Raw genomic sequence first — 14,087 nt, 5'->3', positions numbered from 1 at the left:
CCTTTAAAGAAGGTGCTAACACCACCCCAAATTATGGATGAGGAAAAGAGATTTGGAGAAATTAAAAACTGACTCAGGTGGGACCTAATCAAACTGACAAGCTTTTGCACAGCAAAGGAAACCATAAAAAACAAAAAGACAACTTATGGAATGGGAGAAAATAGTTTCAAACAATGCAACTGACAAGGGCTTAATCTCTAAAATATACAAACAATTTATACAACTCAACAGCAGAAAAAAAACCAAAACCAAAACAAAACAAAACAAAAAAACAACAAAAAACAAAACAACAACCCAATTGAAAAATGGGTAAAAGACCTGAATAGACATTTCTCTAAAGAAGATATACAGATGGCCAACAAGCACATGAGAAAAATGCTCAACATCACTCATTATTAGAGAATGGCAAATCAAAACTACTATAAGGTACCACCTCACACCTGTCAGAATGGCCATCATTAACAAGTCCACAAGTAACAAATGCTGGAGAGGGTGTGGAGAAAAGGGAACCCTCCTACACTGTTGGGAGGAATGTAAATTGGTACAACCACTATGGAAAACAGTATGGAGGTACCTCAGAAAACTAAATATAGAACTACCATATGACCCAGCAATCCCACTCTTGGGCATATATATGTACAAAACTTTCCTTGAAAAAGACACATGGACCCATATGTTCATTGCAGCACCATTCACAATAGCCACGACGTGGAAATAACCTAAATATCCATAGACAGATGAATGGATTAAGAAGACGTGGTATATATATATACACAATGGAATAATACTCAGACACAAAAAAGAATAAAATAATGCCATTTGCAGCAACATGGATGGAACCAGAGACTCTCATACTAAATGAAGTAAGTCAGAAAGAGAAAGGCAAATACCCTATGATGTCACTTATTTCTGGAATCTAATATACAGCAGAAATGAACCTTTCCACAGAAAAGAAACTTATGGACTTGGAGAACAGACTTGTGGTTGCCAAGGGGGAGGGGGAAGGAGTGGGATGGACTGAGAGTCTGGGGTTAATAGATGAAAACTATTGCATTTAGAGTGGATGGGCAATGAGATCCTGATGTATAGGTCAGGGAAACATATCCAGTCTTGTGTGATGGAACTTGATGCAGGATAATGTGAGAAAAAGAATGTATGTATATATGTATTACTGGGTCACTTTTGTGTATATTAGCAATTGACAGACCACTATAAATAAATTATAATAGAAAAAATAAAAATCATAAAAAATATTTTTAAAAAAGTAATTGACTTAGGGACACACAGCTAATACATGATGAACCAGACTTTAAACTCAGTCCAGAGTTTGTACTCTTAATTAGTTACACTGTTACCACAAGTGAATCCAATTAAGATGGGATGAAAAAAATATTCTAACATTTTCTCAGTGGTGCTATTCCGTTCTGTTAATATCCTTTTTAGGTGATCCTAAGCGTAGGAGACACAAAAATATGAGTTTGGTAGATCAAGAAATTTGCTACCTTCATCCAATTTGATATTCAAAATAAGGGACATTTTAAAAGTAAGACATTATTTGGAGAGGATATCTTTCTGCAAAACAGTCGTGCACAGTTTGGGGCCATTGGTAAAACACTGGCTTCTTCGACTTCCTGAATCTCTAATGACAGTGCTATGCTTTTTTTTTTTTTAAAGAACTCTATAAATCATAATAACCTGATAAATACTCCAAGTTGTTATATCCATGATCCTTTGAACACTATAGTCTGACTTTGACAGAGCCATTAAAGGCCATGATTTGGAAGGATCTGCTTATCCATCTGGTGTTCTACCTTAAAGTTTAAGGATATCACCTGAAAATTTGTTTTCTTTCAAACCTTTTTGTCTTTTTCAGTATCCTGATCCAGATGTTATGTTTAGAATTCTTAAACCATCCTATATGAGCAGGTAAAAGGTACATTGTATATTTTACCCCCAGGCTTTTTCAAGGCCAGGGGAGAATGACTGTATGAGTGCTCACCTGGAGGATTTCTCGGCAGATATAAGCAATCCAGTCTTCTTTCAAACTCTGATTTCTGGTCATTCTCACTACGTCAGTGACTGAACCTGCTGCACATAACTCCATCACCATCTGCAGGGAAGTCAGCAAAGTATCAAAATTTAGAAAGTAATTCTCCAAACTATCTGGAAAGTTTTAGTTCATATGGCTTGTATTTATATGTAATGTTTAGACATTTAGGCACTGCAAAGACTGGCTCAATTGTCTGGTGGAAGGCTAGTGGAATTAGAAAGAAATGGAAAAAATCCAAATAGCTATGGAGGGAGAGAAGGCAGGTACTACACTAGGGATTTTTAAACCAGGAGGTGGGATTTGAACTAAGCCTTGAAGGATAGGTAGTGTTCGGACATGCTGAGAGGGATGAACATTCAATTTATTGAAAACAGAATGAATACATGCCTTTAGAAAGAAGCCTGTGCAGAGACAAACCTGAGTGATGACTGGAAAGAGTTGAGGGAACAGTTTGCAGGTAGGGAAGCAGGATATAAAGGATCTCAAAACAATTTACACTTAAAAAATTAATACTAGATCTGTTTTTTATTGTTGTTTTGTTTTTATTTTCAAATTCTAGTATATTTTCACCCAAATACTGGTAAAATACAACTCCAGTTGGAAAACAGTCAGTTGAATTACCATAGGGCATTTTTTCCCCAATGACTTTATTGCTAAGGGAAGTCTATTTTAAGGCTAATATTTTGGCCTCCAGAATTTTACTTTATTAATAATTTTAATTTCTCAGGAAATTTATTTTTGCCACTAATGAAATAGGTGCCCAACTAGTAAATTTCCTCCACAGATTAGCTAACTAGAGGACTGACCCAATGTGAAGGAGAGTGTAACTATTATAATTAACTTTGCAAACTTTTCTTTAAGCACAAGTTTATGCATTAGTGCCCATGCCAATACTGCTTTGTCAATAGAACAAGACATATCTTCTTTTTTTTAAAGGCAAGTAAGTTAATTATTACCATAGATGAAAGGAAGCAAAAGAATGAACCTCAAATCATGAATATTCAAATAGTCTACCTTATTTCCTTTTGGAATACTAAGATTTTCTTTTCAGAAAATTACTCCCTTAGTTTATATTTGTTCAAAACTGTACGCTCTCTCAAAAAAGAAGAGGAGAAACAGCCTGACAAAACCAACAATACAGATAAACCACAAAAGGTTAATTTTCATGTCAACCATATAGAATGGGCACAACTGTGGTAATGCAAGGGGCTCACTCTGAACCATGAAAAACCTGAATTAAAGCCATTTACTAAGAAGAACACTTGGAAAATCTTGCTAGTACTACTAGAGTCAGAAGCGCTCTACTGTGAAAGGAATGCAAGGCATTCTCATTTTCCTGGTTTTGTAAGCACAATGCTTGGCACATACACTTTATAAATGGTAATTATTTAGTCATTTACTTTCTATTTATTCTAATTTACATTGGCAACAAAGTGTGAATGGTCCCATGAAAATTCTTACCTCCACAGATAACTTTTGCGTGCACTGCCTATTCATCCTTCAGATCTCAGTGCAAGAAAAAGTTTTTCAAGGAAGAGTTTCCTATTCTGTAACTTAATTTATATTCCTTTGTCATTTGCCCACACAGAAGCATGTTACTTCCCTTATGATCAATTATATATTTTTGTGTGATTATTTGATTGATATTTGTCTTCACAAATAGCTGTAAGCTCTAATGGGCCAGGGACATGTCAATTCAGCTTATCATTGTATCCCCAGTATCTAGCAGAAAGCCTGGCAAATAGATGAATTTTTATATATGTTTGATATATGAAAGACTGAATAAACTAAGAAATAGATCTAGTGAAGAGACAACCTTATTGTGGTCAGAGGAAAAAATGTGTAAGTAAAATATATATTAAAAGACAAGTGTATGCCCAAAAAAAAGAAAAGGAAAGAAAAAAATTGTAGCTGTTAAAGATGTGCAGTGATACTTAATAAAATCTGAACTGGAATTGTCAGAGAATAGAGGACTTAGTTAACCGACATTTGAGTTTAAAATTATAATAGAGTTAAAATTAAAATAGGGTTAAATTGAAAAATCTCTAAGTTTGAGGGTTATCAGAGCAGTAGAATCAAAATCGCCTCTCATTTTTTTTTTTTTTGTCTTTTTAGGGCCGCACCCACGGCATATGGAGGTTCTCAGGCTAGGGGCTGAATCAGAGCTGTACCTGCCGGCAGGCTATACCACAGCCACAGCAACACCAGATCCGAGCCACATCTGCAACCTACACCACAGCTCACTGCGACCCCAGATCCTTGACCCCCTGAGCAGCGAGGCCATGGATGGAGCATGCGTCCTCATGGATGCTAGTCAGATTAATTTCCATGAGCCAAAGAAGGGAACTCCTCAACCTGTTAACGAGTGCAAATTTGTGGACCCACACCCCAGACCAACTGAATCAGTAACACAGGGTAGGGCTCAGAAATCTGTGTTTTATCAGAATCTCCAAGAGATTCCGATGCAGGGTAAAGTTTGAGAACCATTGTTTCAATTCAATCCCTTGTTGAAAACCTTTCTATAATGTTCACCATCCTATTTCCTAAACTCCACATATAAAATATAACAGTCTGTCCTTGACTCTTGAAGATCACGAAAAGTCTCAGTGATTATTTTTAAAAAATATTTCTCTTGGACTAGAAATCGAAATGTAAGCAAGTATACACTGACCACAGATTATGTTCTAAATATTCTTTTTAAAATAAAGATATCCTTGATCAAAGTCCATTTTCTTGTGATTTGATTATGTCTCCTGTTTGTGGGAGACATAATTCTGTTAACATTCAGCATGTAACAGTAACAATTCTTTTAACTGCAGCACGAGTTTCAGTTAGCATTTAAAACATATATCTCATTGATTTGTAATTCATGATACTATAGGCATGAAGCCTAAGAAAAAGATCAACTAACCATTTAGAAAACAGTTTCTAGGAATTATGCTTAAACATAAGTACATATATTTAGCAAACACTTAAAATGCACTCATATGCTCACCTCAAATGCTAACTAGAATCAATATTGATCGAGTCATTATTCTCAAGTCCATCAGGTATTTTCCTTAGCTATATATACCTTTAATTTATGAGCAAATGTGGTAATTACATCAAGTGAAAAGCAGCAAAACTTAATCCGGAAAAAAATTTGTTAGATATTTCCAGTGTTCCTTTGAGTCTTCTCCAATCCTATCCCTGAGCCCCTTGCTAGGCACTTAAACTTATTTTTCCACATTTTATCACTCCCATTTCCAGAAATCTGAGTACATTTTTCTTTTTCATATGATTTTGAGTAGCTAAATACTTAAGTTTTCCTGTAGGTGCATAAAAGTGACATCTCAGCTTATGAAAGTGTCTGTGCTCAAGACTAAGTCTTGTGGAATAAGATTGAAATAACTAAATACACACCCAAAGTTGGTGCCTCTGGCCAGGGGGGCTCAGCTTGAAAAATGCACCATAGAAGGACACAATGTTTTTGTGGAAAGAGTACTTCTTCAAAAGATTGAGTTCAATCCTGAGATCCTCTTCTTCATCCTGCAGAATAAGAATAGACAGTAGAGATCCTAAGCTATGCCATTCAATGACTATGGAACCCTAAACTATAGTAGATCAAAGAAGGAGAATCCTAAGACAACCCATTATATCTCACAGCAATTGATAAAAAAAAAATCTCAAATAGAATTGTCAGAATGGAGATCTTTGATTAATTGGGAATTTGGGAGGAAATAAAGGTTAATTAAATACATTTTTTAGAAATTATTAGTATTGGAGTTTCCGTTGTGGCTCAGCGGAAACAAATCTGACTAGTGTTGGACACCGGTTCGATCCCTGGCCTTGCTCAGTGGATTAAGGATCCAGCATTGCCATGAGTTGTGGTATAGGTCACAGACATGGCTTGGATATGACATTGCTGTGGCTGTGGTGTAGGCCAGTGGCTACAGCTCTGATTAGACCCCTAGCCTGGGAACCTCCATATGCCACAGGTGCGGCCCTAAAAAGACAAAAAAAATTATCAGTATTACATTTTATTTTTTATTTTTATTTTTTAGGGCCACACCTGCAGCATATCGAAGTTCCCAGGCTAGGAGTTGAACTGGCGCCACAGCTGCTGGTCTATGCCACAGCCACAGCAACACCAAATCTCAGCTGCATCTATGACCTACACCTCATCTTGCCTCAGTGCCACTGAGTGAGGCCAAGGATCCCACCTGCATCCTCATGGACACTAGTTGGGTTCTTAACCCACCAAGATACAACAGGAACTCTAATTAAATATCTTTTAATTTAGTGGTTTTCAAAGTGTGATACCTGGACCAGCAGCAATGGTAACCATACAGCTTTTTTTTCCTTGTCGTTTTAGGGCTGCACTGGCAGCATGTAGAAATTCCCAGGCCAGAGGCTTAATTAGAGCTGTAGCTGTAGCTGCCAGCCTACACCACAGCCACAGCAACACCAGGTCTGAGCCATGTCTGCGACCTACATCACAGCTCACGGAAATGCTGGATCCTTAACCCACTGACAAAGGCCAGGGATTGAATCCATGTCTTCATGGATACCACCTGGGTTCTTTACCACTGAGCCACGACGGGAACTCCTCATTGTATAAAGTTTTCGCTGAATGGAGTCACCCCAATAAAATGCAAAATTCAATGGTTTTGAGTATATTTACAAAATTATGCAATCAGCACCACAATAAATTTTAGAACATTTTATCACTCCAAAAGGAAACCCCATACCCTTTGCTATCACCCCGAAATTCTTCCACACGCAGAATTAAGCAACCACTGAGATATTTTCTCTCTATAGATCTATCCTTAACATTTTATATAAACAAAAAATGATATACTATGTGAACTTTTATTACTAGCTTACCCCCACCAAGATTCACTCATGTTGTACTACACACCAGTATTTCATTCCTTTTCATTTACCATTCATCACTTGATAGATATTTGGGTTATATCTACCTTTGGGCTATCATGAAAAATGCTGCTATGAGGGTTCACATCAATTTTTTTGAGTGTGTGGATACATGTTTTCATGTTCCTTTGGTGTATACCTAGGAGTGAAATTACTAAAGCAAATGGTGATGCTATATTTAACATTTTGATGAAATGCCAAACTGTTTTCCATAGCGGCTACATGATTTGATTTGATTGGATTGGATTTTTAGGACTGCACCCTCTGCAGATAGAAATTCCCAGGCTAGGGGTCAAATTGGAGCTGCAGCTGCTGGTCTACACCACAGCCACAGCAGCCTGGGATCCGCGCTGCGTCTGCGACCTTACACCATGGCTCACGGCAATGCCAGATCCTTAACCCACCAAGGGAGGCCAGGGATCAAATCCTCATCCTCATGGATACTGATTCATGGCAGGAACTCCTTTTTTTTGTTTTGTTTTGTGGCTACATGATTTTACATTCCTAAATCAATGATGGTTCTCATTTCTCTATAGCTCACTAACACATTATTTTCTATTTTATTATTATAACCACCCTAGTGGGTGTAAAGTGGTATCTTGTGGTTTTGATTTGCAATTCCCTGAAGATTGGCGATGTTAAGGTTCTTTTCATGGGCTTTTTGGCCATTTTATGATTATCAGAGGCAAGTCTAATGGAAAATCTTTGCCCCTATTTTTAAATTGGGTTTCTTGTTTTTTTATCATCAAATTTTAAATTTATGTATATATTCTATATATAAGTACTATGAAAGGTATATGATTTGCAAATATTTTCTCCCATTCTATAAGTTGTTTCACTTTCTTGACAGTGTCTTTTGAGGCACAAATTTTAAAATTTTGATGAAGTCCAACTTAACAATTTCTAGTTTTCTTATTTATACTTTTGGTATCATATCTAAGGATCTATTGCCAAATCCAAGGTCACAAAAATGAGCTCCAGTGTTTTATTCTAAACATTTTATAGTTTTAACTCTTACATTTAGGTGTTTGATCTATTTTGAGTTAATTTTCATATAAAGTAGAATTTTTCTTTCATATTCATTCTTTTACATGTTGGTATATAGTTGTCTCAGCATTATTTGTTGAAAAGACTAGGCTTTCCCTGTGAATCATCTTTTCACCCATGTCAAAAATTAGTTGACCATGCATATATGGAAATAGTTCTATTTCATTGATCTATGTATCTATCCTTATGCTTGTAGCGCAAGGTCTTGTTTAATTTGTGATTAGTTGCATTTTAAAGGTACTGGATTGATTTGTGCTGATTTTTCTTTGCCTTTTTAGGGCTGCACCCGCAGCATATGGAAGTTCCCAGGCTAGGGGTTGAATTGGAGATACAGCTGCTCCCTATACCACAGCCATAGCAATGCCAGATCTGAGCCGCATCTGCCACCTACATCACAGCTCATAACCCACTGAGCAAGGTCAGGAATCAAACCCATGTCCTCATGGATACTAGTTGGGTTAGTTACTGCTGAACCACAATGGGAACTCCTGTGCTGATGTTTTTAAAAGATGTGTTTAAATTCATTTATTTTCCTAGTCACTACAATGGTAAATATATAAAAATGCATAGGCTTGATTTATCCTCAGAAATATTATAGAACATGACAGCCATTACCTATATCCATGTAATGTTAGTGGAATCAAATGGTGTAATACACAAAGTATTTTGAAATCTTTGGAAGGAGAATGCAGTAAATACAAGGTATCAGCATACCATTTCTCTATTACTTAACCTATGCATTTAAAATAGAGTGTTATCAGAAGTACACTTTTCTCTCTACTTCTTACCGTAATCTACAAACATGTTCTCGAAACTTTCATTTCCAGCACATTTGTTATAGTGGAGTGAAATGAGAAGGAATTCCATCTCCCTAAGATTCGGCCATGTCTGCTTATACCATGACAACCAACCAAGTAGTTTCCATAATCCTGTAACAATTCTTAGCCAATCCAAAAAAATGCTCATTTCCTAATAATTTGTAAAATTTCTTAAAATATTAACTTAGAAAGAGATAACTTTTTTTTTTTTGCTTTGTAGGGCCATGCCTGCAGCATATGGAGGTTCCCAGGCTAGGGGTTGAATTGGAGCCACATCTGTCTGTCTACACCACAGCCACAGCAACGCAGGATCCAAGCCACGTCTGCAATCTACACCACAGCTCATGGCAACGCCAGATCCTTAACCTGCTGAGTGAGGCCAGGGAACCCACAACCTCATGGTTACTTGTCAGATTCATTTTTGCCGTGCCACAACGGGAATTCCTACAAAGAGATAAACAGTTTGGAATTTCCAATGAATATATCATTGCTTTATGCATTTAGGTGTCATAGCCCTAACTTAAAGGAACTTACATACAAGGAAGTAAGGGTCACATGCATGAACGACATAGCCATTGATGAATACTAGATGGTGCATCATGAAGTTGAGGGTTGTGTGAAATGAATCAGAACATGATCCTGCACCTGACAAATGGATTCACAACCACAGTTGTGAATTTCTACTGTAAATTTCATTTTCATTGTAAATAAAAAAGCATCTACAAATAAGTGATATCATATGGTATTTGTCTTTTTCTTTCTGGCTTACTTCACCTAGTATGAGAATCTCTAGTTCCATCTATGTTGCTGCAAATGGCATTAGTTTGTCTTTTTATGGCTGAGTAATATTCCTTTGTATATATGTATCACATCTTAATCCATTCATCTGTTGATGGACATTTAGGTTACTTAGGGTTCCCAGGGGGAAAGGAGAGGGGGTGGGCATTTTGGGGTTTTTTTTGGATGCAAACAGCTATGTTTGGAATGAATAGGCAATGGAGCCCTACTGTACAGCACAAGGACATGTGTGTGACTGGGTCACTTTGCTGTACAACAGAACTTGAAGAAACACTGTAAATCAACTATACTTTAATAATAATAAAAATAAAATAATGAAATATAAAAAGCACATATAAAAGTTCAATTATATAATTTTTTCAGGAATACTCTTATTGTACAAAGTGAAATATATTTACAGCATATGAAATATATTTTAAATTAAAGATAGAGTTAATCTCCTATTCTGAAATCCAGTGAAAAAGAATACCTTCGACTTCTTTTGGGCAATGAATTAGAACAGGGCCAATTGGCATTAAAAGCCATTAAGGGGTAAACCTCTACTATGTTTAACTCTTCCGAGTTTCCCTCACTTACCTTGACTTGATGACCTGGAGATGGGGGAAATATATCTGTAGAAAATTCTTTAGCCTTTCCCTAGGATTTTCCAGTGGATTTATCCATAAACATTCAACTACTAGAAAAAAAATCTGGACACATGTGTGTCTTTGAGGGAGTGGATGGAGCCTTATTTCTTCAGCTAGAAATCCTCATGACAGGGTCTCTTTTTATTTATTGTGTGATAAAGGCATGAACAATAAAAACAATCAAATTGTAGCATGAGTATTATATGCAAATTCAGTTTCCAGTTTCATCTCAGCCTCCCAAAGAAGCTCGGTTATTAAGCTTCCTTCAAATTCCCTTAACCTGTTTTCTACAAAGCTAGAAGTTGATCCTTGTGGCTTTCATTCTTGCCACGTAGGACCCTTAAACTTTCTTCTTCCCTTGTAATGTGGCTCTTTGAAATGGTAACAATATGTGCCATCATATAGAAATAAACCTCAGGAACTAGCAATTCTATATGTACAGGGCCACTCTTAGTTCCTAGCAAGGCACTAAAGTCCTGCTGAGAGAAATATGAACTCATAAAGACTGCAGCATATAACAATGAGATGTTGGTGTGCAGATAAGAACACAACAGACAGGCTAAAGAGAAACACAGATTAGATTGAGTCCTTTAATTCGTTTAGTAGTTTGATATCAAAGAGCTAGTTTCCTTTTCTTTCTGGGTTAGAAATTTCATGTTCCCAAGCAGGAATGAGAATTGTTGGGGTCCAGGCAGCTATGTAGTTGCACTTAACCATATTTTAACTCTGTTATAGATAGGCCAAATATTCTGGTGCCATTTTACCTATGAGAAACCTGAAGCCTAGAGAGGTAAGACCACTTTTCAAAGTACTTCTTAGCTGTTTACCAGTAGACCTGGCATTTGAATTCAGTTTCTGGCTTTCCACATCATTGCTATTTCCATAAATCCCTGACTTAATGTGGTGTCTGTGCAAATCACAAACTTATCCCAAAGGATTTAGGATGATTTCAAGATACTAACTGGCTGATCAGTTTGCAGTTATTTTTCTTAATAAAATATAATCAGAGAATTCAAAGTTCCCAACTAGAAAAACTTTTAAGAGTGGGTTTCCCACATAAATGTAAACTCTCTCAAAACCAATAAACCAAGATCAGATATGTTTGGAAAGCATTAGTATGTTTGCCATTCTCAATTAACAGGAAGTTGAGCTTGTGAGAAACATATAAGTACATTATATCCATCAGGCCAAGTGGGTAATGTAAAACGCTCACACATATCCCAGTAATATGATGCTATAGTATTTCCTGGCTCAGGGCCAGTTGATCCCAGCGTGGCTAGAATATCCTGCTTTTTGTCAAGAAGAGGCAGCCCAAAGATGCCAAAACTTCCTTTGCAACTTCACCCAATTCTAGAATCAAAATCCTTTTCCCTACAGAAAAAATACCAGAGGGGGTTTGGAGATGATATTTAAAGAATTTTATTAACACAAATGTTTGATGAAGCCAGAGTTGGTCAAACAACTATATTTGGCATACCTTAGGTTTCATAGCTTCTTTTTTTATCTTATTTTTAACATTTTTGTATTTTTAAATTTTTAATAGTGTATAGTTGATTTACAATGTTGTGTTAATTTCTGCTGTACAGCATAGTGATCCAGTCATACATATATATACATTCTTTTCCTCATACTATCTTCCATCATTGTTCTATCTCTGTGCTGTACAGTAGGACCTCATTGCTTATCCATTCTAAATGTAATAGTTTGCATCATGGATGTAACTAGAAATTTTCATACTTTCATAGTTTCTTGATCTACCAAAGCATGTTATTAATCAGTACTACCTGTTTATGTTTGGATATGCTTTTGCTCCCAAGATACCCTGCAAACAAAATAGAAACTTAAAATAGGAGCCTATTTTGTAAACAAAATAGGATTAATCAATGAATCATGAAACTGTTTACCAATACCTCCCTAATATAACTAGAAAGTTCTTCTGAGTGTAATTGTTAAAGGAAAAGATTATTTTTAATGTGCCTGAGAGCATACTTATTAAGACAAAGAATGTTGAAAATATTGAATACTAGATAGTTAACTGCAGGGGAGAAAATTATGAAAAAATACATCAATTAATTATATTGATAAGAGCAAAATTCTACATTTAGGCCCACAGAATATTTCAATAGACCACTAACAGCTACATTATCAACATCTACTGAAAAAGAATTTCCTTTGCCAGAGCTTTTTCTAGAGCCAGAAAATTATCAGAGTATTAGAGCTTGTTTTATAAGTCAGTTAAAAAGCCTCAGGTAGAAAGCACCTTCACACTCCTTCATGTATTCAAGTACTGTGCCAGGTGTGTGAACATTCTTAGGCTGGGTAACCTGTCGGTTTTCTGTCTTGTACTGTTCTTACACAAAAAAGAGTAGTTAGTCTTCATTTGGCTCATATACAATGGCAACGTTTCTTAGAATCATAATGGGGGGGGAGGAAATCTAGTTAGTCCAGAAAACCATCTAAATGGTGTGAAAAGGAACTCACCAAGGCCAATTTTAGGCAAAATTCACTCATGTTCCCATTATCTCTTTTGTTATTATTCAGCTAGAGGGCTCTATGTGCTGTGGATTTACTCAGTCCTTCACCCACAGTCAATACTTCCTTGCTCAGGGAACCTTTTTTTTCCCAGGCTCTGTTTTCTGATATGCGCTAGTGTTCAAATATGATGAATGAATCTATGTAAACATGTTAAAATACATGAATATGATATCACTTTTAAGCAAGAACATTTTAGTGGTGGCCTTCTAAAGATAATAATACAACACAAAGAGATTAAAGTTGAAAATTAAAGGCAAGACAGCTTGGAGGGGCTAATAAGGACTTTCAGTACTCACACTGTATCTCCACCCGACAGACTTTTGATATTTATTCACTCTTACTCGCCTTCCTATTTCGGGTAAAGGGGTCTGCAAAGCCAAGAACAAAATATTATTAGACCTACTGGTATACTGTGAAAATGGTTTATTCTTAAGTGCCTTGTATTTTCCTTTAGTATTAAATGGAAGAGGAACATAATATTGTTCCTCTCTCAATTTTCACTAATAGTTTTAATTTAAAAAATCAGATTTTTATATATATAGAAAAACTTGGCATCAAGTTTGCAGTAACAGATTTAACTGCCATATTAATGGGAAATTACAATTCAATGTTAGTAAAGTGCTACTTCCCCTAACAAAACAAGATAATTGACACTATCTATGAGCTGAAAACTATAACTTAAACTAGTTAAATAGGAACACAAAGTACTTAAGGATAACTATTTCGAGTAAGAGTATCTAAAATGTAGATTAAACGTCGGTCGAAGTCTCTGAAATTAAAAAAAAAGAAATAATATTTCTCAAAAAGTGTTATTTGGAAGTCATGGTTATTAAGGTAAAATATATCCAAAAACTCTTAAAATCCATTGAAACTCACATTGGTTTGCAAAATTTGACATTTACTGGCAAAACAAAAATCATGCAACACTTTTAAGAGTTTTAGTAGGAGTTTCCACTGTGGTGCAGTACTACAGTGGGTTAAGAATCTGACTGCAGCAGCTCAGGTTGCTATGAAGGTGTGGGTTTGATACTCGGCCTGGTGCAGTAGGTTAAAGGATATGGTATTGATGCAGCTGACTGCAGCTACAGCTCAGATTCAATCCCTGGCTCAGAAACTTCCATATGCCATTGGTGTGGCCATAAAAAAAAAAGTTTCAAAAATTCACTTTCTGCACAAATTGGAAAAGAACAGTTTATGGCATTGACAATTCAGTGAATATGTACAGTTTTTCAAATATAATATTTGAAAATTTTCCTTTAGAGTGCACTGAAGTGAAGATGTTTTGACCTCTGCCATATT

The 14,087-nt window shown here is 36.1% G+C and overlaps 1 protein-coding gene across 1 annotated transcript in view; it reads right to left on the bottom strand.

Moving 5' to 3' along the window:
• NRK (Nik related kinase) overlaps window positions 1–14,087 on the bottom strand; it is a 128,588-nt gene that overhangs the window by 59,855 nt on the left and 54,646 nt on the right. The window contains exons 4-6 of the mRNA XM_047765737.1: window positions 13,085–13,156; window positions 5,453–5,578; window positions 2,000–2,110 (exon numbers count right to left, since the gene is read on the bottom strand). Of these exons, the coding sequence (XP_047621693.1) occupies window positions 2,000–2,110; window positions 5,453–5,578; window positions 13,085–13,156 (309 nt within the window). The remainder of the gene's footprint in view (window positions 1–1,999; window positions 2,111–5,452; window positions 5,579–13,084; window positions 13,157–14,087) is intronic.

This window comes from Phacochoerus africanus, chromosome X (genome assembly GCF_016906955.1).
Source record: "Phacochoerus africanus isolate WHEZ1 chromosome X, ROS_Pafr_v1, whole genome shotgun sequence".
Taxonomy (NCBI): Eukaryota; Metazoa; Chordata; class Mammalia; order Artiodactyla; family Suidae; genus Phacochoerus; species Phacochoerus africanus.
This window is presented reverse-complemented; position numbering and strand designations above follow the sequence as displayed.